The 24,910-nt window shown below is 42.5% G+C and overlaps 2 protein-coding genes across 2 annotated transcripts in view; both read left to right on the top strand.

The window, feature by feature from the left end:
* Positions 1-9,500: 9,500 nt before the first annotated feature.
* irx4b (iroquois homeobox 4b) lies at positions 9,501-12,692 on the top strand. Its single transcript, XM_030120820.1, has 6 exons — positions 9,501-9,819; positions 10,201-10,389; positions 10,579-10,691; positions 10,925-11,081; positions 11,252-11,405; positions 11,483-12,692. Exons 1-6 carry the CDS (start codon positions 9,775-9,777, stop codon positions 12,067-12,069), a joined length of 1,245 nt encoding a protein of 414 aa, XP_029976680.1. The 5' UTR covers positions 9,501-9,774; the 3' UTR covers positions 12,070-12,692.
* Positions 12,693-22,858: 10,166 nt separating this feature from the next.
* LOC115409076 (major histocompatibility complex class I-related gene protein-like) overlaps positions 22,859-24,910 on the top strand; it is a 37,823-nt gene continuing 35,771 nt past the window's right edge. Inside the window, exon 1 of the mRNA XM_030120069.1 lies at positions 22,859-22,864. The gene's annotated coding sequence lies outside the window, so the exon portion shown is untranslated. The remainder of the gene's footprint in view (positions 22,865-24,910) is intronic.

Below are 24,910 nucleotides of genomic sequence, written 5' to 3'. Positions count from 1 at the left end.
GCGCAGCGCTCGCATCGCTGCCTCCTTTCAGCCATTTTGAAACAATGTTTATCCACCGGTTTGTTACAGCGGGGCAACTTAGCCGAGCGCACCGCTGCGAGAGCGGCGAGGGGGCCGAGGGCTCGCTGCGTCTTTGTTCGGCCTCCATTGAGACGCTCGGCTGTATTTACGGCGGGGCGGGGACGCCGCACAAAGTGAATCAATGCGCCATCTCTGTGATTTCGATAATTTGGGCCTCCGCTTGTGGAATATGTGGGAAATGTGTGCACTTCAGAATCTGGCGGTGGGGTTTATGCAGCCACCGAACGACAAGTAGCCTTTAGTTTGACTTTTTTCAGCGATCAATAACCTCATTTGTGGTTTTCAAGCTTGACATTGACTCTTAAGTCTAAACTGTCGAACCTACAATGTCATTCTCATGATAATAAGAGAGAGCATGGTTGTTCAAAATGGTGTCGGATTAGTTAAAAGTTTGGGACCAAGCATGAAATGTACACAGAAACATGGTGTTATCATTTGCAGATCCATTTTATTTGGATAGATCATGCGCAACAAAGCAAATGTTGAAAACCAGAGTGACTCAGGAGTTCTGCCATAACATGAGAAAGCAGATTTCCTTATTCTTATACTGAGAATATACAACAAAATCTATACGTTTTGAGAATATCCTGGATGAAAAAAATCTGGATGTGTCACGTCATGTAGTGACTATCAACTCAAAATGCTCATATTGTGAAATATTCCATGTAATTAACATCAGATAACAACGAGAGAAGATGGGTTTGAATCTCTTCTTCTTTTTAACAATGTAAGAACTAATTGAGGTTGCAAATATGTGAATTTAACCTGTACTAGTAACCTCATGAGACAAATTTTAGAAGAGTTTTAGAACAGGGTCTGTAGGACTCGGTGTAGTGAGGTCTAAACACGCAAACAGGAAATTATAAATCCATACATTTTTGATATTTATGCAAATACAGTTTAGGATTATTCCTGACCTGCTAATAAGAGCTCAAAGGAGAAAGAAAAACAGACGATGAATAAATGATATATCCTATATACATTTTTGCTTTCTGAATTGTACGCCACCGTATTGACAATACACTTGCAGTGTTCCTGCATTAGAGAACGGTTGAACTGGTCTGGTGGACGGAGGATGGTGCTGGAGGGAAACTGTCACCGAGGTGCAAAAAAAAAAAAAACCTTCTGCTGTCTTTCACTCTGTGGATAATGATAGATGACTCATGGGTCACATATCTTCACAGTTTAATTACACATGAGACGCACACACACACACACACACACACACACACACACACACACACACACACACACACACACACAGATTAATGGGAGTCCTCATTCATTTGCCCAAGTCATTTAGGGTAATAGAGCTTAATGGAGTGTATTAACCCCATCCAGCTTGTGTTTCCCCCTCGTGTGTGTGTGTGTGTGTGCGTGCGTGTCAGAGTGTGCGTGTTCATGCACACGCACGGGGAAAGGGGAAACCTGCCAACTGTTTATCTGCAGTGGACACACACACACACACACACACACACACACACACACACACACACACACACACACACACACACACACACACTGGGGGAGTAGAGATCTGGTTTCCCACTGTCACAGATGCTTACCCGCCTCTCCATTAGTGATGTGATTGGAGTGGACACAGAAAACCAGCAGCCTCGTTCCCACAGGGGCAATCTGAGGAAATTACGGCTCCGCCGCTCTCCGGGGAGCGTCAGCGCCGCAGAAAGGAGCTCTCAATCCTCCGCTATCACATACAACTTCTCCGTCGACTACATAGCAGGAACATTTGGTGAGGATTAATACTCAGCGAAGCGGCGTTTGAAGACACATGATCAGACAGCGGGGAGGCTCACGGGAGCTGCAGGCCTCTCCAGACGTGGAAGGAAGGGATCAGACGCTCAGCGGCGTTGACTGGGAAACTATTAGATGATTAGTGGAGAATGAAGATTGATGGGATAGTTAACATCTTTTGTTTCTCTTTGGTTTGGGTCAACAGTCTGTAAAAGAACGCGAAAGATATTTACACACTCTAACAAAGGCCATATGTTGGGTATGATGTGAGGGAATAACATGCATTTATATTGAAACCAATAGTGCAGTTTGTGCAGCTGCTGGTGGTCAAAAGTCCTGGGAGGTCCGCTCAGACGTGTAACACGAAATCTGCAGTTACACGGCGCAGACAAGTGGACCCTGTGTGTTGTCTCAAAACTGCGGGCGACCTTTTCACCCTGGTCAATAACCAGAGCAAGCTGAGCCTTCTGCACCCTCAGGCAAACACCACCACACACACACACACACACACACACACACACACACACACACACACACACACACACACACACACACACACACACACACACACCAGGAGAAGCACGAGTTGCAGTTCTCTGAAGCACCAGAGGATGGCACCTGAGGTCCAAGCAGAGGCTGCAGCTGTTGAAGTGAATCAGACACTCAGATACCCTGCTTTCATGGTGTTCCCTGGTCTGTGGGTTCAAATAGGAAACACAGACATGGGTCCCTTTATGCTTCTACATAAAAAAACTACCTCCTTAATTCTCAATATATAAAGATTTGCATTAAAAATTGACTAAACTAGCAGGTTTAATCAATGCATCATTATCTATGCAGCATTTTTCATCCAGGTTAACATGATCAGTCTGCTTCACTGTCAAATGACAAAATGATTTTGGAATTTTAAAAATAATTTGAATAAGTAATTTTATTTATTTTGATGTCCTCCCTCTTTTGAAACATTCTTTTTCCCAAGATATATTAATTCATATTCATCAATAACATGTTTAAAATGGTAAAAATAACAAAGGTGATCTTAAAGTGGTGTAAAAAATGGATGAAACGTTTTCAAATGCATCTGAAGTAAATATAGCTTGGAAAAATGGAATAATAATAATTAGGGTCATTGGAGTTTCAGAACAATTTGTTCTGACCTCAAACATAAAGTCAGTTTTTTTTTTTTTCATTCAAAATCGTTAAAGTTTGTCATAAAGATGGAGTTTGTGATTTTATAGGTCAGTAGAGGATAATCCTTAAGAAAGGCAGAAGGGGAACCCGACCACTGTGGTTAATAATTTCTACGCAGATGACAGTGTGGTCTATGGAGTCATCAGATAATGATGAAGTCAATGCAGCTGGGACAAAATATAAAGATTTAATCAGGACAAACTGCAAAATATTGGTCCGATGAGTCAAAGTCTTGGGTTCATGTGAGCAGAGAGGAAATCTACATGAGCGGAAATGAAGAGAGACAGTAGATAAATAAACCTGATGGGATCAATGGGTGAGTTGAGGAGGGTTAAAGTGTTTGTTAAAGGCTCTATCGGTCCCGGCGGACCGAGGCTTGCGGAGCTGAATAATGTATGTCCGCTCCTGGAGTAATGAAGTGGAAGTGATGGGGAGGAATACGGCTGGCCTCCCAGGGCTCAACGCAAACTGTACACACTCTTAAGAGCTGCCTGTAGCCTGAACCTGTCTCCCTCTCTGCCTGCGTCTGCCTCTCTCTCTCTCACACACACACACACACACACACACACACACTCCTGCCACGCGGCGGCTAAGAGGGTTAGCTTGTCTCTTGTTCGCTGCGTCTTACATCATTGATGAGGAAGGCCGGGGCATTTATAGCCCCCCACTCAGCAGCTCCAGATCTTCCAGGAGGCTCCTGGAAGGTGGGGACGAGCAGAGATGGTGCTCAGACAGGCCGCTTGGTGTTGGCAGCCTTGTTTGTGGATCAGATCGAGCCTGGTTTGCACTTGTACTCGGTCACTGCCGCCGTGCTTAACAAGAGGCGACCTCTGTAGTCTTATGGTGGGAGAGGAACGGCTACTTTCCTCCTCATGATCCATTTATTGGCCACACTCTTTGACAAGACGTGAGGAAGCTGCCTCGTGTTGGCCTCTTATTGGTTCATTTAGTTCAAACTAGCTTGTCTACATTCACTTCAAGATTTCTGTTTTAGCTGTAAATTTATTTATTGTTCTTCTCATTGTCAGAGGTTGACCCATAAAGGCAATGCCAATAACTTTTGTGTCAGTAAATACAAAAAATACTCATTAAAACCAGTTCTGACATCTAATTCATCTTAATTGGCGATTAACACCTGGTGAGTGTTTAATCTGAAATCAGCTTTTATTCAAAGCTTAAAGCTTACCTAAATGTATGTAACTGCTGAATAAACACTGTGGGCAATGCTTTATATGAACCAGGAACTTAATAAAAACTGAGCTAGAGAAGGAGGAACTACATATTATAGTTTTGAATACATTATTTAATTACAATAAACTGAGAACATTAGGTATGGAATAGATCAAAAAGGTGGAAATCACCAATAAGGGAACACGTTTATCCTTTTTTAAATGTAACAAAGACCAATAATTTAAAAACTTATCAATAGAGTATTGAGTTAATAAATTACTGAAGTAGCATTACAACATCATTTCAAAAATAATACACAAGTAGGACGGCATGTCTTGGAAAGTTAAACTTCTGCTGCAGGATTTGTGCTGTTTTTCTAATTATAAATAGGCATAATGGGGAGATAGTAGCTATATTCATTCATTGAGGATACATATTATACTATGAAGCTCTCTCTCTCTCTCTCTCTCTCTCTCTCTCTCTCTCTATTGTAAATATTTTTTTAAATACTTTGTTACATTATTGTGTTAAAAATGGGTAAAATATTTGCAATATTGTCAATTATGTCACTGGATGCTACAAGTTGTGATCAGACACAAATGATCCACATTCAGTTGCTCCAAAACAACAAGTCATTGCAACTTGAACTTGATGTTTATTCACCTGATATCTTTGTTGGGTCGGATGGGATTCAAACTTTGGACCCTCCACACTCAAGATCAAGGCTTAATTTCATGCACCACCGCAGACAGGCATGAAAAACAAAACAAAACAAAACTAATAATATAAACACACATTTGCACTCAACAGTTCGCTTTGTGATCGCTCTCCTCCCCTAAATAAAAATCCTGACCTCAGTCCACCTTTTCTGATAAGATCCTCTCAATGATTCCTCTCTTCGTTGCTTCTGTCATAACCAAAAGAGCCTCCAGAGGGCGCCACAGATCTTACAAAAGCTTCACTTTGACCATTTTAATACTTATTTTCCTGAAATAATGGAGAGCAGGCGTTGTCACTGACGTCTGATTTTCCGACACTGTTTATTCAAAACAAACTACACGGCTCTTTAAATGTGAAACACACGACCAAAGTTGGAATAATTCTGCCTTTCGTTGCTCTGCTGATTCGACATGAATGCAGCGTAACCCCCATCGTGTTTTTATCTATATTTCTGTTTTGTGTTGCGATTAAAGGAATGTTTAACAGAAAGCCATGTGGATTCAGTTGGCCGACACAGCCGGGCTGGCTGTTTCCCCGACGTAAATTCGGTTTATTTACTTTGTAAACCCGGCTACATATGGGATTATTCCATATCCACTCTGGCTCCCAAACAATGAAATCCAGTTTGGTGAGAGGCATTTTCTTTCCAATTCAGCAGTACCCACTGAGATCTTTTCTCTCTCTCTCTCTCTCTTTCTCTCTCTCTCTGTTTTTTTTTTTTTCCCCCAAAGAGAAATAGCTAAAAAGCCAGATGAAGGCTCAAAAAGCATCTACATGTTAAACAGTGATTAAAATTGCATAGATTTCAGACTTTAAGGTAGGAAATGTTCAGATGCGCAGCGCTGTGATTGAAGGAACTTGTGATTGGAGTTGTTTGGCCCTCTCTTGCAAACACTCTCAGCCCTCCACCTCCTCCTCGCACATTAACATGCTTCTATCATTAACTCCACGCCCCACCTACTGCATTACAGCTGCATGCAGCATGGAGGAAGTAACAATGTGTTTCCTATCTCCTGTTTTTTTTTTTTTTTTTTTGTGCGAAGCATTTTGAATGAAAGATTGATGTGAGGGGAACAAGATCAGAAAGATATAATCACGGTCTAACGAGCGCAGAGCCTTAAGAAATATATACTGGAGGAATGCCATAAATTTATAAACAGACCCTATATTAATATATAAGTAGTCTATTGAATATTCAAAAAGAGGGAAATAACATAATCCATGCACCTTAATGTGCAACGCAAGCCTCTTATCCATTCACTGCGGGTAGGAGAAGGCAACAAAAGCTTTGGAAGTTGGTCTAGTCTCCTTCGGCTTTACGGTCCCCCTCAGAGCAAAACTGTACCGAAACCAACGCGCCCGTGTTCGATGTCAGCGCCTAAACAAATGGCCATTTCCTCTGAGTGACATATGTTTTTGTGTGAGGACGCGCAACGCCGGCGCAGGGAGATAACTTAATTTCCGAGCTTTGAGCACAGATGAGGGGGAGACAGTGAGTCCGTGTTCAGTATATGAGCACCTTTCACGGGACAAATGGAATGTCAATCAAGCGTCGGTACACAGATGCGGGCCCCCCCCCTCCCGCCCCCGCCGGGGCCCGAGATGCTTTCTGGTGATGCGGCTCTGTTGTTCCAGCCTCACTCTGGGTGCACTGGGAATATTTTGTCCTTTACCCCTGCACATCCCCTCGCTCCATTTCAGATCCCCTGACTATTAACGATTTCTCCGAGTTTCCCCTCTCCAGGCTTTCCATCCTCTCTGCAGCTTCTCCCCTCTTTCACCAGCAGCTCTCCACTCATGTTTGGTTTCTTTTGTCTGCTGGGTTTTTCTGTTTTTATTCTGGGCTCCATTTCTTGGTGGAATCAGTCTTTTTCATTTGTGCCTCCATCTCGAATTATCTCCACACTTACAGCGCTCAAATGAACAACTGTCACAACCAAAGAAGTATTGAAGTAAAAAGAAGCGACGGATTATAATAATCAGCTTCCCCAGAAATCTTGTTTCTCCAGATTTCAAAGACATTCATTTGGACATTTTTTTCCCCTTTGTTTTCTGTTGTAATCAGGTAATAAATCCTCTCATTTACTGTTTATCAAATATTTTGAATTTATCAACACATCTGAACAGAAGTCCTCCCACTTTCATTAGTAAACCCATCCAGTCATTACGAGAGCGCCCAGTGAACCAACCAGCAGACGTTTCAAGTTCCTGCTTGGGTCAGTTAATAATAATCTGATCTCTGCTCTTGATCGTTTAACATTTCTCATCCACAGTGTCAGATTTGTATTAAAAATTGGTCTTAAATTAGCTAAAAGTTAAATTTAGAGGGTGTAGGTGACTTCTTCATCTCAGTGATCTCCTCCTGTCGCTACACATTCTTCTCTGCTGCTCCGGCCAGACATACATTGACCTCTGGGTTGTGGGTCTTCTCTCTTCAGCAGTCACAATGATTACCGAATAGAAAAAAACATGATAGTTTGGTCTAAAGTTACACGTTCAGCTGGAACCTCCAACAAAACAGGTCAGTTTGTGAAATACATAAAAATCCAATCAGAATTCAGATAAAAGTCTCCAGAGAGGAAGACGAGAGCTGATTAGAGAGTACTGAAGAGTTGGGGGGTCAGGGGAACAGTGTTCTTTAGGCTCAGTGAGGTGGAGCTTCATCCTCATACACCTTGGAAAACCCTGAAATATGTAAATCACAAACCTTCCCTCTCAAAATGACGCTCAAAGTCAGATCAGCAGTCTTCTGAACCTGGATCACATACAGAACTGTATGTTCAACAGTCTTTATCTTTCTATCTCTCTCATTATCAGTGTTGCCACAACAGGCTGCTATGCATGTCATTCTTCCAGCTCTTCAAATCCGCAAACTAAATGTCAGAAAACAAAGTTGCACTTGGACTGCAGAGGAATCTCAAAATGTGGGTTTGTTTTCCAAACAATGAGCAGGTTTTTCCAGAAATACTTTAACAAAATAGTTGCTATGATGTGGCAAAAAAGGGAAAACTTGCTGTGTCATCTGGCTCATATCATCAGTTCTTTTTCCCTTTCTTCCTGTTTTTTTTGGTCAGACAATATCTGCTCTGCTGTGCCTCATCATCTTTGGTTAATCAAGAGAAATTATGACTGTGAACTATAAATACTCTGAATGGGGTCATGAGGTCAACAAAAGGCGACCTGGTTTCAGCTTTAGCCATAAATATTTTTCTATTCTGTTGTTCTATGAGCATAATGTGACTCACGTAATGATGGTTGATTCACTTAAAGTTTTTCACTGCTGTGCGATGCAGTGTGTGCACTTCAGAAGTGTTTGGTTTGTTTCTCACATTTCACATCTGACTTCTCCTTGGTGAAGCTGCGAAGGGCCTGAAAACAATCTGCATGGACCGTTGTTCATGTGGTATTTAGTGCTGCTACACATGGGATGAACTTCAGATATTAACAACTGTCAGAACTGTCAGTCACATCTGGCAACTCCGTCAGACGCCCGACCGCTGCTGGATTCAAATCCACTGTTTTGTTATTACAATTAGAAACGGATGTAATCTTTTTGTTTGTTTTTTTTAAGAAAATGATGACTGTGAACAATGAATCTGTATCCTTACTTACTTTGTTTTTTCCTGTTTGATTTATGCTTACATTTTAGTAACAATAAATCAAAGATAAGATAAATGCAGTCTCTCAGCTTGTGTTCTTTTGATTTTATCATTCAACCCTTGAGATAGTTCATCATGCCACTATTTTCCACAGTCCCTTTAAGTCTGACTTTTATTCTTTGCTTGCAAAAAATAAAAATAAAGAAAAACTTGAAGGTGGATGGAAAGGGAAAAAAATGTTGCCACTTCATCAGGGCAGCTTAAGAGTGTGTTATTAAAAACATGACAAGCCATTCAGCTGCTAAAGGTGCTTACTCAAGGGAACGCATGGGGTGTTTATTCTTTGATTAATTTGCTTGGAGGAGACCTGAAATTTCCCCACTCATGAATATGTGGGTGACAGCGAGATTTCTCCGTGGTGACAAGTTATCTAAACTACAGGGCAAAACGATTATGCTAATATCAGGTTGTAGTCATCAATCATCTCGTGTCAATGCGGCGTCAACGCATCACGTCCCTGATCCCCCCTCTGGCCATGCTGGGTTGTGTGTGTGGGTATGTGTAGATGTGTGTGTGTGTTTTGTGTGTTTTGTGTGTTTATTTGGAAAGCAGAATTGATCACGTTCTCTTTCCGCCTGGGGACTGTTGTGTGGAATTGCGCAGCGCAGAGCTGTTCCCGCGGATAAAAGCTGAAAGAAAACTGTGAGGGAATTAATTAGGTGAGTTCCCTCATCTTGATATGAACACCGGGCTTCTCTCTCTCTCTCTCACTCTCTCTCACACACGCACACACACATACACACACATATGGACTCACACACACGGACTTCGGGCTGACGTCAGATGGACGCGCCTTAAAAACCAAAGAGCGCAACACGGAGCGAGACGCGCGATTTGATCACACGCGCACATACACACATACACACACACACATCACCGCGCACAAAACTGGCTGTGGCTCACAGGACGGCGGACAGAAGGAGCAGCAGGAAGGAGGAGAACATCAACCGGAGCCGAGAACTTACTTCTAAAGTCAGGTCGTCGTGGTGCGTAAAATGAAGGTGGCGCGTAAAAGCCTGCGCGCGCTCGCCCGGATGAAGTAGAAGGAAGACGGTATTCAGATGTTAAAAGCCGGAGAGTTTGCAGGGGAAGTGTTTCCAAACTAGTGTCAGAGGCAACAGATTAGCATCTGGCACGGATGCTGTTGGACGTCGCCGCGCGTCTGCGGTCCTGCTTTCGCTTCCTTGATCGTGTTTGAGCCATGGCTTACTCCCAGCTGGGATACTCCTACTCCACCACGCCGCAGGTACCGCCAGACGTGCTTTGCTCCCATAAGTTATTGTCTGAGACGAGATTATTCTGAATTTGTGAAAAGTCTCTCTGTTGTCAATTTCAATAGTTATAAATATGTGTAAATTAAGTTCTTTCGCAGTGTGTTTTCTATGAATTACAATTTCGTTAATCGTTTTTAAATATTTTTTTTTGATTCAAATAAACATGAGAAACATGACAGACAGGAGAAAATTTGATTTTTAAAGTCAAATTATTATTATTTTTTTCATTCACTCAGTGAGTTTCCTCATTTATGGAACTTTTTATCTGTTTTTTTTTTTTTTTTTCATCGATTCTTTACGAGACACTTCGTTTAGCAGGCCGATTTAAGTGCGTTTGGTATCTCTCTCCATAGTTTCTGATGACCTCTGGCTCCTTGGCTGGCTGCTTGGAGCCGGGAACTCCTCCGTCGCACCCGGCGCTGCGCTCCCCCGCTCACCACCTCACCCCCGGAGGAGGCGTCGGGGTTTATAGCGGCCCTTACGCAAAGAGCCAGAGCTATTACAACAGCTGCTCCAGCGACGCCACCTCCCTCTACTCAAGAGTGAGTGTCACGCTTCACTGTCACCACTCCACTGTTAACACTGCAAACAATTATTCCAGTGACAGCGGCCAAGGAGTAGAGTTTGCTTAAAATTACACTGAATTATAAGTGTCAGTAAAACTCTACTTCGCCCTAAAGTTTATTCTTTACTGGAAACGTGTTGTTGATGTTCATTCTTGCTCATTTCAGGGACCGCTTGATTCCAAAGATGGAGCTGCTTCCGTGCAGGGGGGCACTTCTCAGACTCCTGCCTACTATCCTTATGAATATACGTTTGGACAATATCCCTATGACAGATATGGGTAAGAGTATAAAATGAGTTCATTTAAGACTCTTAGAGTAATTTTTTCTTGACGAAAGCAAGGCGTCTGTGGCAAATTGTAATTCCTGTTGTAATACTTCTCTTAAATATATAAATAGCATACTCTTTTATGGTGGGATAAGAGTGTGTCTTTGTGGGTCTTTTTTATTAGAAATGTTAATTTTCTCCTTGGCGCGGGTAAAATATTGATTTGACTGTCGGGGTCTGGCTCAGGTATTCCTGCTCAGACGGTGCGTCACGGCGGAAGAACGCCACCCGGGAGACGACCAGCACCCTGAAGGCTTGGCTGCAGGAGCACCAGAAGAATCCCTACCCGACCAAGGGGGAGAAGATCATGCTGGCGATCATCACCAGGATGACGCTCACACAGGTGTGAGATAGTTTACTTTTAGGACGCTTCGTCTTGTTAGTTTGCATGATTCCATCTTTTCTCTTACAGCTCAGTTCGTCTCTGGATTTTTCTCTCCGCTCGTCTTCTTTTCCTGGATGCAGTTTGTTTGGGTTTCTTCCTCTCTGACCGGTGTTTCCTCCCTCCCTCAGGTGTCCACATGGTTTGCCAATGCGCGCAGGAGACTGAAAAAAGAGAACAAGGTGACGTGGTCGCCGCGGGCATGTAAAAGCTCCGATGACCGAGGGTGTGAGGATGACAGTGACGAAGCCGAGAAGCCGCTTACGAGCGACAAAGACGTTCCCGGTAAGCGAGGCCTGCGTCGCCCTGCGGCTGCACGTTTGCTGGTCGGTTGTTTGGAGACTCATTGTTAAATATTGCAGATCAGCCGTGCGCCGACCTCCAGAGTGATCTTGAGGATTTTGACTTGCTGGAGTCCGACGCGTCCGACTGCGAACGGAAGTCACAGTTCCTCCCTGACGACAGCGACGCCAGCTCCGCGGCGGATCGCAGACACGGGCGTCTGATGCACAACCCGGAGCCGCTGCACGGCGGAAAAGAGAGACTGTCCCCGGACTGCCCCGACCTCACGCCTGTGCAGCACCAGAGCGGCTCCTTCTACCTGAACCCGGAGCTGCGCGGCTCGGACGCCAAGCCCAAGATCTGGTCCATCGCTCACACGGCCGTGTCGTTGGACGGCGGCGCGCAGCCAGAGTACCCTCCCTGCATGCTGTCGTCGACCGGCTCCTCCTCGCCCGGCTATCTAACAAACATGGCCCTCACCAAGGCAGACAGGCAACAGGAATCGCCGGTGGCCACTCTCAGAGAGTGGGTGGACGGAGTTTTCCACGGCCCTCCTTTCCTACCGCCCAAACCGGCCGAGGCGTGGAAGGCTTTGAGCGACCCGGTGATGGACAGCAGAACGGGCGGACAGTCCTTTGAAATCGTTCGGCCTGCGGCTTCTTTGTAGTCCGCCAGAGGAACAGTCGGACTGCTGGACTAATAGTCAACATTTTGTCGTTGTGACGTCGCCAATTGACCGTCCACTAAGTGCTAATCCGGCCAGACACCTGTCAAGGAGTCCATCCTCCACCGACGATCCATCCTCGTAGTGACATATTGCTAATTCTGCCGTCAGATGTGCCACCTCCACACGTTTATCAATGCAAAAGGTCTCATGAATATGCATTTGTTGACTCCATACACGACACGTGCTTAAAGGCTAAACGTATCTCTGATCCAATAAGTCACATGTCCACAACATGCGGGATCAGTCATGTAAAGTACTTTTACCTAATTTTAGACCAATTCCAACCATTTTGCTCTGATTTTCTTTCTTCGTTGTTTTTATTTCAACAACCTCTTGTTGCTAAACGTCTCCCTGTTTACATTGTTTTGAATATGAGGAGAAATCTCAGCCTGCAGTTGTCAGTTCAACAGTCGGTTTGATTTAATTTTGCATAACTTGATCGTATTTTCATGACTTACTGTCTTACAACTTACAGACTCTTACGAACTTCATGGACGATCTCAGAGAGAGCAGCTGTCGCCTCACACCTTCCTGCAGCCAAGTGGTCCAGCTCACACACACACACACACACACACACACACACACACACACACACACGGAAAGTATACAGTATTGTACACTTGCACTATAGCCTGCACATGCACTGAGTCACAAAAAATAAAAAGTGTATTCCGTAGCATGGCAAAGTTTCTCTGAGTGTGCCCTTACATTAGCACTCCGCTGTTGTGGAACCAACGCTGGGATCACTTTAGACGATATAAATCCTGCTCGGGCAGCGGCGGAATATACCTCCACTGCTTCGAATGTCTGTGTGTGTGTGTGTGTGTTCGTGCGTGTGTGTGTGTCAGAGAGAGTGTGTGTGTTTGGAGGGAATGAAAGGAGGAAAGTGGGTGGTATTCAGCCGTGACTAATGGAAACACACAGAGGAGGGTGCTGCTAAATTGTTAAATCGATGCCACTTCCACCTCGGCTTCCAGATATAGCCGCAATCAGCGATGCGTCCCTTTTCATTAGGCGGCTTTTGACTTTGTCAACCTGGGACTGCGAGAAAATCCACCACGAGCAAAATGTTTCATAAAGGCTTTTAAGTAATTTTAAGCAAGTGTCACATCTTTATCCACTTTGATGATTTCTTTTTTTTTTTTTTTCCCTCCCCCTCGCTCCGGAACACAGGCAACAATAAGAAACTGAAGTAAACAGAGAAATAAGGCCGCCGTCATTAGGCCTGGATGTTTTATTTAGGGAAATACATCCCCGTCACCTTTAATTATTGAAGAAAACTTCACAAATTTAGCCCATTTAACATTAAAACCAACACTTTCAAAAAACAAAGCAAAACAAGAAACAGCAAGAAGTTGTTTTTTTCTTCCCTTCCTTCACCCCCCTCCCTCCGCCCTCCTCCGTCTTTCTTCTCCTCCTGTTTTTCGATTTAGGAACAGTGATAAAGTATTTATCAGAACAGAGGAGGATCTGCCTGGGCTTTGTATGGAATTAACCATTTCAGATTAAATAATTCAGGATGAATTCAACCGAGAATTTCATTCTGTTTCTGCCTCATAAATAAGTAAGATTTAAGATGATAAATAATGACATCTGACTTCTTATTTCTGTAAAGTTTTCTTTCTTCCACTTGCCGGTGGACCGGAGCTTATTTTTCTTGTAGCCTGCAAACATGCTCAAATCTTTTCTTTTCTTATTTTATCCAACTAAATCTAATGATTGAGAACAGATGCAATGTTGCTCCTGTCTGAAACATCTTGAGGAGGCTCGGGCTTCGGAGGAAGAGGTGTTGGAGCTGTGAAGGATGAGGAATGACAGTCTGATAAGAGATCGGCTCGGTGCTGAGTGAGTTTAGGAGACAGAAGATTGTGCTTGTTCTCGCCCTGAGCTGTCTGAGGGCTGACCTCTTTCTGGGGTGCAGAGCTGCCAGTGTATACTTAGTTTAGTGCATTTAAGTAACAAAAGATAATAAAAACAATTGTTGGTAGGGAAATATCGCTTTTTGTTTGCATGTTTTAGAAGATTTAGTCCATTAGACGGGATTGTTTCTGTTAAAGATGCCTTTCATTTAATCTACTCTGTTATTATTGTATGAATCTGCAGAAACAAGTTCGAACAGCAAACCTCAAATTCTTCATTCAGTTCGATGATGTTTACGCTGAAGGAGATGGAGTGTGTGAATGCATCAGTGTGTGTCAATGGGTGAATGTGGCATACTGTGTAAAGTGCGTACAGATTGCTAAAGCAGTGAAGTCCAGTTCAGAGTGGTCCGTTCAACCCTTTATGGTCATTTCCAACCACTGCAATTCTATTAGAAGCAAAAAAAACATTACTTTGAAGATTAAAACAAAATGTTTGGCAGGACTCCCTTACAATTTGATGATTAGGATGAAATGAATAAGAAATCCTTAGTGAATTTTTCCCAAATATGTCAATGAAAACCCTAAAGAGTTCCCTCAAGCCCTTTAAACTATATTTGACTCTCTGCTCACTGTTTTCCATCTCTGCTCACCTGCTGCTTCCTGACATTATCCTTGTTTGTAGGATTTTTTTTTTTTTTTTTTGCTCTTTTCTTGTTGAAGCAACAGCCTGATTAAAACAAGAAACAGAAGAGCAACGACAGCCGTGACACTGAAGTTTAATACTGTAGCAGTCTTCAGCCGCCACACAGACGTCCACAACAGTGATCTACTGATTGATCTGTTTGACTGAAAGGGACCAGCCCTCAGCGGAGGGGTCAGACTTGCCTGTCTGTTGATCATTGAAACCTAGTTTAACATTTCCTTAGCCATGGTTGATAAATGATGAAAAGAGAATAGAGACGTTGATGAATCAAAAAATGAAGTTGATGAATCTGAATTGTCTGTTGCAGTGATTCAAGTGATCCAACCAGGGGTTGAGTAAAAATAGTTAAATCTACATTAAATTAATGTAGAGTTTGTATAGTTACAAAACTATTCCGTCCAAGGGTTTAACTGATTAAAAAAAAAAAAAAAAAAGGGAATTACTATTTAAAAGTTTTAAAGCATTGGTAGGATATGTGCAGGAGAAAAGATGCACCAAGGGAGTTAAGATAGGTTTCAGAGAAGCAATGATCAAATTTAGAACTGAAATAATCTTTTGTGGTGAAAAACCTCTGAAATGAAAGTTTCAGACTTTAAGCTGAAGCTGCACCAGTTCACCAAACACCTCAAGAAGGCGAGTAAACCTAAAGAGTTAATTCTCAGCAGAAAGGAATTCATTGTTACTGAATGACAGACTCTGTCCGATGAGGCAGCGTTATTATACAAAAATTAACTTCATTAATTTAGTTTTTATCTTTTTGAAAACGTTTGTAATACATCCAACAATTTCTTCTCGTGTCACCTGTGTGCCTGCTGAGTCCCAGATGTCCACATGGCCATGAAGATTTGTCCAGGTTTGGGTTGTCCACACATCCATTCACATGAACACAGCAGCTCAGAGGAGGGGGAGACTGGAGACTGGAACAGTTTTGGACGAACTGGTTTCCCTGTTAACTGTTGACTGACTTTCTTTCTCGTTCTTTGTTGCTGCTAGATGTTAAAAACCTGAGAGGAAGCTGCGTCGGACCTTTTATGAGTCTCTTTTCAACACCTGCTGTTATTAGATTAGCAATAGCAGCAGCTAATGCTAAAGGAGGTCAGTCACCAGTTAACAAGGAAACCAGTTAATTCGAAACACCACATTTAATGCGCGGGCGCACACACACACACACACACACACAAAGTGCTTAGTCAAAGGACACGTAGCAGTATTTGGGGGACAACATGCAAGGTGGAGCTCAATGCAATATGTGTCAGAAAAACAGCTCTTTCAGATCCGGGTCCACAAACACCTTACACCACCATGTGAACACTCAGCACTGGACAGTGACGTGTCAGATATCAGAAAGTAATGGACTGATTCTGAAACTAATGATGGCTTCGTCTCCGTCAGTCCCTCTCCAGAGATCACCATCAGCCAGTCTTTTGGCTCTTAGAAAGAAACGACTCCTCAAGAGTCGGCTCCCTTCAAAGAGCCTTAAATCCCCTCTCCAGGGTTCATTCAGCAAGGTGACTACGGATAAACACATTTGTATAAAATATGGTATTGTTTTTGAGAGTTATGCAACCTTTTCCTCGGAACACCTTTACATTGACTTTCTTTAATAACAAAACAACAACCTAAAACTGACATGTGGGCCCTCTGGTGGTCAGTGACAGTTTACTCACCTGTTTCATATACCTGTACGATGAGCTGGCTCTGTGGTGTTCAGATTTGGTCCTGAAGGGCCGATGTCCTGCAGGCTTTAGCTTTCTCCCAGCCGCAGCACACCTGATTACAATGACCGACTTCATTAATGGCTTTTCTACAAGCTTGAGGACGACGTCAACATTAGATTGAGGTGTGCTGCAGCACGGAGAACTCCAGAACATGCAGGAAGGCGGCCCTCCAGGACCAGAGGCGCACACGCCTGCTCCAAACTGGGGTGCACAAAAATGGGAGGCATGCTCAAGCTGCGACCGGCAGCAGATTTGTCCTTTTGAATGTGACCATTTGTTGTCTGCTGCAATCCAAATTGCCCTTTCAAGGGACAAATTAGTAAAGTGAAGTGAAGTGAACTGATCTCAAATCAGTTTGAACGATTCACATTTCAGTTTTAATGAATTCATGGTGTGCACAGTCACCTCACAGCAGGACGGACCAGGCTGGTGCTTCTCTGTGTGGAGTTTGTGTGCTTTGTGTGTTTCTCCATGTGTCTTCACCCAATTTCAGACACAACGATGGGCCGAGTTAATCAGGGATATACGTGATTAAACGTCCGTCTTAGCTTGGTTTAAGGTAAAAACTTCAGGAAGTTGATGGAATATATTGAGCCTTGAATACACTGTGCCAAATTCTGTCTTCTGACTGATTTTTTTTTAGAGTAATCTTAATTAAAACAACCAATTGTGTCTTAATGAGGGCAGCTGTTAGTGGGTGGGTTACATTAGTCAGCAAATAAACATGTTGTCCACAGAGCTGATGTGTTGCAGGAAGGGAAATGGGCAAGTTTTCAAATATTCCAACACGAATATGAGAAGACAACTTTGTCAGAGCGTCTCCGACACTGCAGGTAATGTGGAGTGTTCCTGGTCTGCAGTGGTCGGTGTCCTCCAGTGGATCATCTGATCGAATCCAACAGATGCAGAAGAAACATGTCTGAATATACGGAGCAAATGAGTTTGTCGCTGCGTAACAGGGACCTCCAGCAAAGATGACGGTGGTGAAAGTGGGTAGAAAAGATGTATGGATGAATGATGTTTGCTTTACACGACACAGACGAGCAGGTTACGTAGTTTTATCGCTGTGATGACAACATGTTACCAACATACTGCTGTTTGATTCGTTCTTAAGTGAGAGAAAAAGCTCATTATTTTCAGTGTGATCTCACATTAACAGATTTTTTTCTCTATTTGTTATCAACAGATTAAACACCGACAGTTAAAAGTTGTTTTCAATAGTGAGCTCAAATAAGCTTCAGTGAGTCGGCTCGCGTTAATCTGTGGTACAAATTTCATGAAATCATGTTCAAAAATACAACTGTGACTAATTTGCTGTAGTTTCTCTTAAAGTCCTATTTCATAACTCTCCGATCTCTCATATGTCTGCTCCACTTCATCCAACCTTTTTTCCTTCACCCTCCTCCTTTCCCGTATCCACACTCGTTGGTAAAACCCCACGCAGACTCAGACACACACACACACACACACACACACACACACACACACACACACACACACACACACACACACACACACACACACACACACACGCTCGTCTCAACTCACCTCTGTCTGCTGTCGACACACAGGAGAGCCACTCAACATCCAGTCTGACACGCAGGCCTGCTCCCCGGGCCAGGAAATGTGATTAAGGCTCAGAGTGGAGCTGCACACAGAACCACCATTCATTCATTCACTCATTCACTCATTCACTTCAGGAACAGAGTATCTGTGATGATAAGGTACATTTGCATCTATAAAAATACATAACTTTGCTTTGATACTGACACCACAGAGTGAGGATGTAGCTTATACTGACTTTATTTAATCTATAACTTTTATTGGATGAGTTGAGCAGCTTACATGAGACTTTGTTATGCTGGCTTAGTTTAGATTAGCTACATGACATTAAATTACACATTTATTGCTGGCTACATTGGATAATTTGTGGGTAACTCTTGAGCAGCAGCTGTACAACTGAAAAGTGATTTTTGCTTTAAAAAGAGCAAAAATGTACAGAGGGAGCATAAATACGACACTTGAAATGTTTTCTGTCCAATTTAAACAGTAAGATCTAAAAAAAAAAGGCCCCAAAAATATTCACCAATGTATAAGAAATAATGTATAAATGTATAAAATGCCTGTAAAATGAATCCTGTGCATTATTCTTTTGAAAACATTCCTCTTTCAGAACTATTTTCAGCTGTTAAACAGTAATCAGCCGTTTCAGTATTTTAAAGTGTCACATCAATACGACTTTTTATAACCTTTAGAAACAGAAATATACTCCAATTAAAATCCAGGACATGATGAGTCAAGTTGGACATCCTGTTTCAATTCCTTTTTAAAAAATAATTATTTTTTTTTTCCAATTAAATTCATTTACGTCTTTAACTAATTCCTTTTTGAAATGTCAGCAGGGGAAGGATTGACTTCTTTGAATCAGTCCTCTCTGCTCCCTACGTCTGACACCTATTCCCTTTCAACACCGTCTGTGTCTTTGTTGCATACTCATACGCGCACGCACGCACACACACACACACACACGCTCACGCTGCGTACGTATACACACAGTTCTAAGTCTCTTGTGTCTTGTCACACACACTTTGGTTTTTTTTCCGCGGCTATCAAAGTGCTGAGTGCAAACTCTCTCCTCCTAAAAACTGTCACATGTCAGCGGAGGTGTCTCGCTCCCTGCGGTAACCCCTCTGAGCTCCTGGCACAAGAACAAGTCATTATTTCCATGGTAAAGGTCAGAAGCTCTGTCACCTGACTCTGGAGTGGAGCTGAGCGGAGTCAGTGACCAAAGGTCAGTTTTCTGTTGTGGCCCCCGTACAGTAAGGGGAGATTTGAGGAGGACGGGCTGCTCGCAGATCTGCCTCCGAGCCCCTTTTTGGTCGCGGAGGCTCGCAGACGTGGAGCCTCAGATAATTGGCTGCAGGGAGCTCCATAATGAGCCTCGGGGTCTGTAATGTGACACATCTTCAAGGGGAAATATTCTAATAGGGCAATTACAGCGACGAGGAGGATGTTTTGTGTAGAGTGAGTGATTGTTGTGGAGGGACGCTGTGTTCAGGAATCCAATGGCATTTAACTCCATTATCTATTGTGAGGACATTTTCAATACGATTACGGTCTCATTTGAGCTTATCTTTGTCTGGATGGTCTGACCCAGCAGCAGTGCGGGTCACATTATGCTTAAGGGCTGTATTTGCAATTACTATCTAATGTTATGCAGGGAGGAGAAGGATAGCTGGACGCTCGCTGTTGGGCCCTGTGCTGATTTGACAGTTCAAAACTGAACCCGTGAATGATCCTGTCTACGAAATCGCTGGAATCCACCTTCATAATGTGGATTTACTTGACATATACTGATGTAGAGGAATATTATATCACGGCAGGCTGATGCATTTAAGGCCGGTAAATAATTAAAGGGTGCAGTTGAAGCAGGCGCAAACACACTGTGCTGTTTAATTCAGCGCAATTCATATGCTCAGTTTCATCTGAAGATTTCGCCCAAGGCAGTGCCTCCAACTCAGCCAGGCAGCACCTCTGAACCGCTCACGCTCGCCAAACCGCGAGGCCCGCCGGTCTGCCTCCCTGACACTGACCCCGGCTCGCCGGCCCCGCTTTAACAATGCACCTCTCTCCCCCCTTCAATCATCCGGCCCGGTCTGACTGTAGATGAGGTTAACTACAGCATAAGCCTCACTTCCAGGAGTCACCGGGGCCAATTATATCAGCCTGACAACTCTTCCCAACCTGAGCTCCGCGGTGTGGAAAATGCAGTTCCACTGGCTGCATCACTGGGGACAGAACAGGCCGCTGCTGTCTGGAGCCCGAGCCAGGCGTGGGCCAATTTGGCATGCAGAGGTCTGTGGAGAATAAGGCTGATGAAATATATATATGATCTTCTTCAAACATGTATTGTTCCGCGCGGCTGTGTCTTATCAGGCCGGCTCCCTCCTGGTATCTTCCAGGCTTGGCAGAGCGAGGCTTCACGGCTCAGACGGTGGACGGATGCACCAGGAATGCTGGGGTTCTCTGGGTGAACGGCAGAGGCAGGAAGGACACGGCTGGTGCTGCTGGAGACCAGAGGATCACTTATTCACACAGGAGCGAGCGAAACCTCCTCCTCTGGGAGGTAAAGGAGCTTCTCACTGGAGCACGGCTTTAATAAGTTATCATGCAATTGTGTTGGGACAAAAAAATTCTGTCTTTGGAATATCAAAAAAAACATTTTTTTTTTTTTGGTTTATCTTAAATAAAAAAAAAATGTCAATGTCGAATTCTTTTTGGTTTTAATTTCATTTGGCAACAAAAGAAGAGTTTATTTGTCTGCACGCTCAGACCAAAATGATCTGCAACACGCTGCTGACCTCTGTTGGTCAAACCCTGGAACTGCAGCCAACCCTCCAAAGGAAACATGAAGCAGAGAACTGAACCAAAACTATCAGGAATTTTCCACGTACCAGTATTGATAAGAAAATGCAAAGACCTCTCAAAAATATCTGCATATATATCAGAAAACATTTAAATCAGCAATTTGAAACAATTCTTATGAACTTCACAACTCCTGCTTGGATTTGTTCTAATCCCTGCTGCTTCTATGACTGTTCAGTTCTGTTCTGTTGTGATGTTACATCGCTCAAATACAAGATCAAAATCACAGGCATGTCTGAAAAGTACAAAGTGTTGTCAATCCATTTGATTGTCTGGCTCTGCTATACCTTTTGGTCAGGGGCCAAAAATATAATCTGTTTTTCTGACCAAACCAACAAACGAAAAAGGAAAAAATGGCTCAATTTTCCTTTTTTCGTTTTCAACCAAAAAACGAAAAAACGGTTTTTTCTTTCTCAATTCAAAACCAAAAACAAAACCAACACAAGCAAATTACGGCCGAATTTTGTTTTTTGGATTTCAATTTTTAGTTTTTTCGTTTCAGGTCTCAAAACGAAAAAACGGAAGCACGTGACCCCTGACGTCACGGGTCAAATGGCCTCCCTACCAAAATAAAAGCCTTACTAATAAATGGGCAATAAAAGATAAATTACGTTAAATAGCGTTTTTATTTTTGCACAGCATTTATTGCATACACTACTAGGCTTGTGATAATGTTGGAAAATAATAATAACAATAATTATTATTAACAACAATGCTTGTGGTGTAGCTACACAAAAGCCAAATTTAAAAAGTTGCATGTGGCATACAATGATGCCTTTAGGCTTCTAATGAAGGTCCCTCAGTGGACCAGTGCAAGCCGGGTGTTTGTGCAAAATAATGTCAGAACACTGAATGCTGTTTTTAGAAATTTTATTTTTAAGTTTATTAAGCGACTCATGGACTCTGATGATAAAATTATTCAAGCTTGTGTCAAACCTGGGCAGAGCAGTGTCTGGTACAGTTCTGTGCTCTGGAGTCAGATAGGTTAACATGGGAGGCGATCAGAAGCGCCGTGCGCGGCGCAACCGTGTGCGCGGTGCTACCGCGTCCAGTGCGTTCGGGCCGTCAGTCCCTCAACTGAGTACTGGATTTTTCTTCTAAATTGGCTCACACTGCCATCTACTGGGCGAAAAAGGGAAACGTTTCTCATCAGCACCGCCATGCAGCTGACATGTCACAAAGTTAAAATGACCCACGTATTTTATGATCAACAGACATGTCACACTTATCGAAAAGGTGAACACTTAACGATCTGGCGTCCGCGAATTAGATGTATGCAGGCCAGGCAGCAGACCTGTAATCATTATTATTATTATAATTATTCTCATAGTAGCAGTAGTAGTAGTAGTAGTAGTGGTATTGTTGTTAATAATAATAATAATTATTATTATTATTTTCCAACATTATTACAAGCCTAGTAGTGTATGCAATAAATGCTGTGCAAAAATGAAAACGCTATTTAACGCAATTTATCTTTAATTGCCCATTTATTAGTAAGGCTTTTATTTTGGTAGGGAGTCCATTTGACCCGTGACGTCAGGGGTCACGTGCTTCCGTTTTTTCGTTTTGAGACCTGAAACGAAAAAACGAAAAATTGAAATCCAAAAAACAAAATTCGGCCGTAATTTGCTTGTGTTGGTTTTGTTTTTGGTTTTGAATTGAGAAAGAAAAAACCGTTTTTTCGTTTTTTGGTTGAAAACGAAAAAAGGAAAATTGAGCCATTTTTTCCTTTTTCGTTTGTTGGTTTGGTCAGAAAAACAGATTATACTTTTGGCCCCTGGACAAGGTACCTTTTGTTAGTTTGATTTCCTGTTAAATTGACATCATCAGATTCCAATAAACAGGTCGTTTTCTCGTTTTTTCGTTTTTGGGCAAAAACGAAAAAACGAGATTTCAACTCGTTTTCTCGTTTTTCCGTTCTGACTGACAAAACGGATTTTCCACTGTTTTTTTTCATTTTTGACAGATAGGCGGGGCTTAACACTTCTCGCTCCTGATTGGCTCATGTTTGCACCGTGCTCTTCAGAGTAAAGGTCTGTCTTAAAACGATGTATGACTGTCTGACTGACGCTCCAGCCTCCTGTCAGTACTGCAAATATCATAGCCGTTGCATTAGTGTTAAACACACAAGCTCACTCTGTGCTGTACTGCTCTTTTGTCCTGATTGTTAGACGCTAAACTGCATTTTTTTTACACCCGACTTCAGGAAAGTTGTTTAAAAAAAATGACCAGCAGGAGTCGCCCTGCGTGGATCTCCTCATCACTCCGTGTTCCGTGATCAATATCTTAATCAATAGAAATGTGGATAGATACACGATAAATAAATAAAAAAAAGATTATTGTTATATTTTTATTTTCATGTTTCACCACATAAATATCATTAAACTAGTACAAAATCTGTCTCCAATATATATTTCAAACAGAACTTCTAGTAGAATACTTCATTTCCACAGATATGAACATGAAACTGGAGCCATCAGAATCACAATATTCGTTTTTGTGGTTGTACAGTGTACAATGAGATTGGAGAATTTCTTCTTACCAGTGCAGGCACAACAAATATTACAGAACTACATTTCCCTTGTTCCGGACTATAATAATAATATCTGGGATGAGTCAGTATTAATCCTCTTAATGTGCTTGGGAATGGTCAGAATCCATTCTGATGGTCGTCTCATGTCAGCAGTGTGAACCCATGCTCTCAGATTGTTGTCATACTGGTGGTGTGTAGGGTGGTGGTATGGATTTATGTAGATGGAGTCTTTCTAAAGTGAAAGACTCAATCACAAACTCTCCCCCTACCAATTTGCATGTGTTTATTTATCTTTTGCATATTTCTAATCACATGAACATTCAATAAATTAATAAATTCTATCTTTTATCTCACTCCTTTGGAGTGTCAGTTGCCTGCAAAAAGAGTTTAAGCTCTAACAGGAGTTATGGAGTTTGTCTAAATGTAGAAATTGCCATGTGCAAAGTCTGAAACTTTGATATATAACTAATAAGGATATTTCCAGTAGTGACAACAAAGACAGGAAGCTGCAGTGGTTGTTTGACATTGAGGAGCACGACCAGTCTAAAGTTTGGACACACTTTCTCGTCCAATTTTTTTTCTTTTCTTAATTTTCATGACTGTCTACATGATAGGAGTTCAGTGTAGGTATCAAAGCTTTGAATGAATACACATGGAGTGTGAAATAAGACAAAGCATGTTTTATATTTTCCTTTTCTCAAAGTTTGCACCATTTGCTTTGTTGACAGCACTGCAAACAACCGGCCTTTTCTTAATTTCGACTTGGTTAAAAGAGACAATTTGACCTGGTGAGGATTTGAGGAGCTGCTCATCCAGGCTGGGTTCATGGTTGGTTTTGGTCTTTGGCCACATGGGGTCTCTGATTTATTAATTTCTAAGCAAAAATACTGTTAATCTGGGTTAACATGATTGTATATTCTAAAACCTCTATGGCATATATCAGTAAAACTGGCCTGCTGGCTGTCCCCTCCCCTCCCTCATATCGACTGTACCTGGTGCCTCAGCAGAACTCAGGACCTCATCAAGGACAGATTACATCCAGTTATCAGCTTGTTGACCTGTTGCCCTTTGAGAGGCTTTACAGATGCATTAAAGTGAAGACTCTTTCCAAGAGCCACCGCCATCCTCTCCCATGAAACAACTGCTCAACAATATAATGCAGCTGTGTCTCTGCTGCTGTTCACTAAGTCATATCCACTCAATTCCTGCAATACAGTAACACTAAAGTGTACAATTCACCTTTTTACATTGTTATTCAAAATTCTTTCACATTTAAAAAAAGAATATTAATCCTTTGTGACATTTATGTTGTAGATTTTTTACATTTGTAATATTTGCTGTGCCTGCAAGGAGAAATTCTCCAATCTCATTGTACACTGTGACAACAAAGAGACCATTCTGACTGTAATGGCTCCAGTTTCAGAGTTCATGTCATATGTGGAAATGAATTATGATGCTTCTCTGTCAGAAGTACTGTTTGAAATATGTATGGAAGCGAGCTGTTGTCCTGGTTTTATGATATTTACATGGTAAAAACATG

The sequence above is a fragment of the Salarias fasciatus genome, chromosome 22 (assembly GCF_902148845.1).
Source record: "Salarias fasciatus chromosome 22, fSalaFa1.1, whole genome shotgun sequence".
Taxonomy (NCBI): Eukaryota; Metazoa; Chordata; class Actinopteri; order Blenniiformes; family Blenniidae; genus Salarias; species Salarias fasciatus.
Note: the sequence above shows the minus strand (reverse complement) of the source record. Positions and strands in the feature narration are given on the sequence as shown.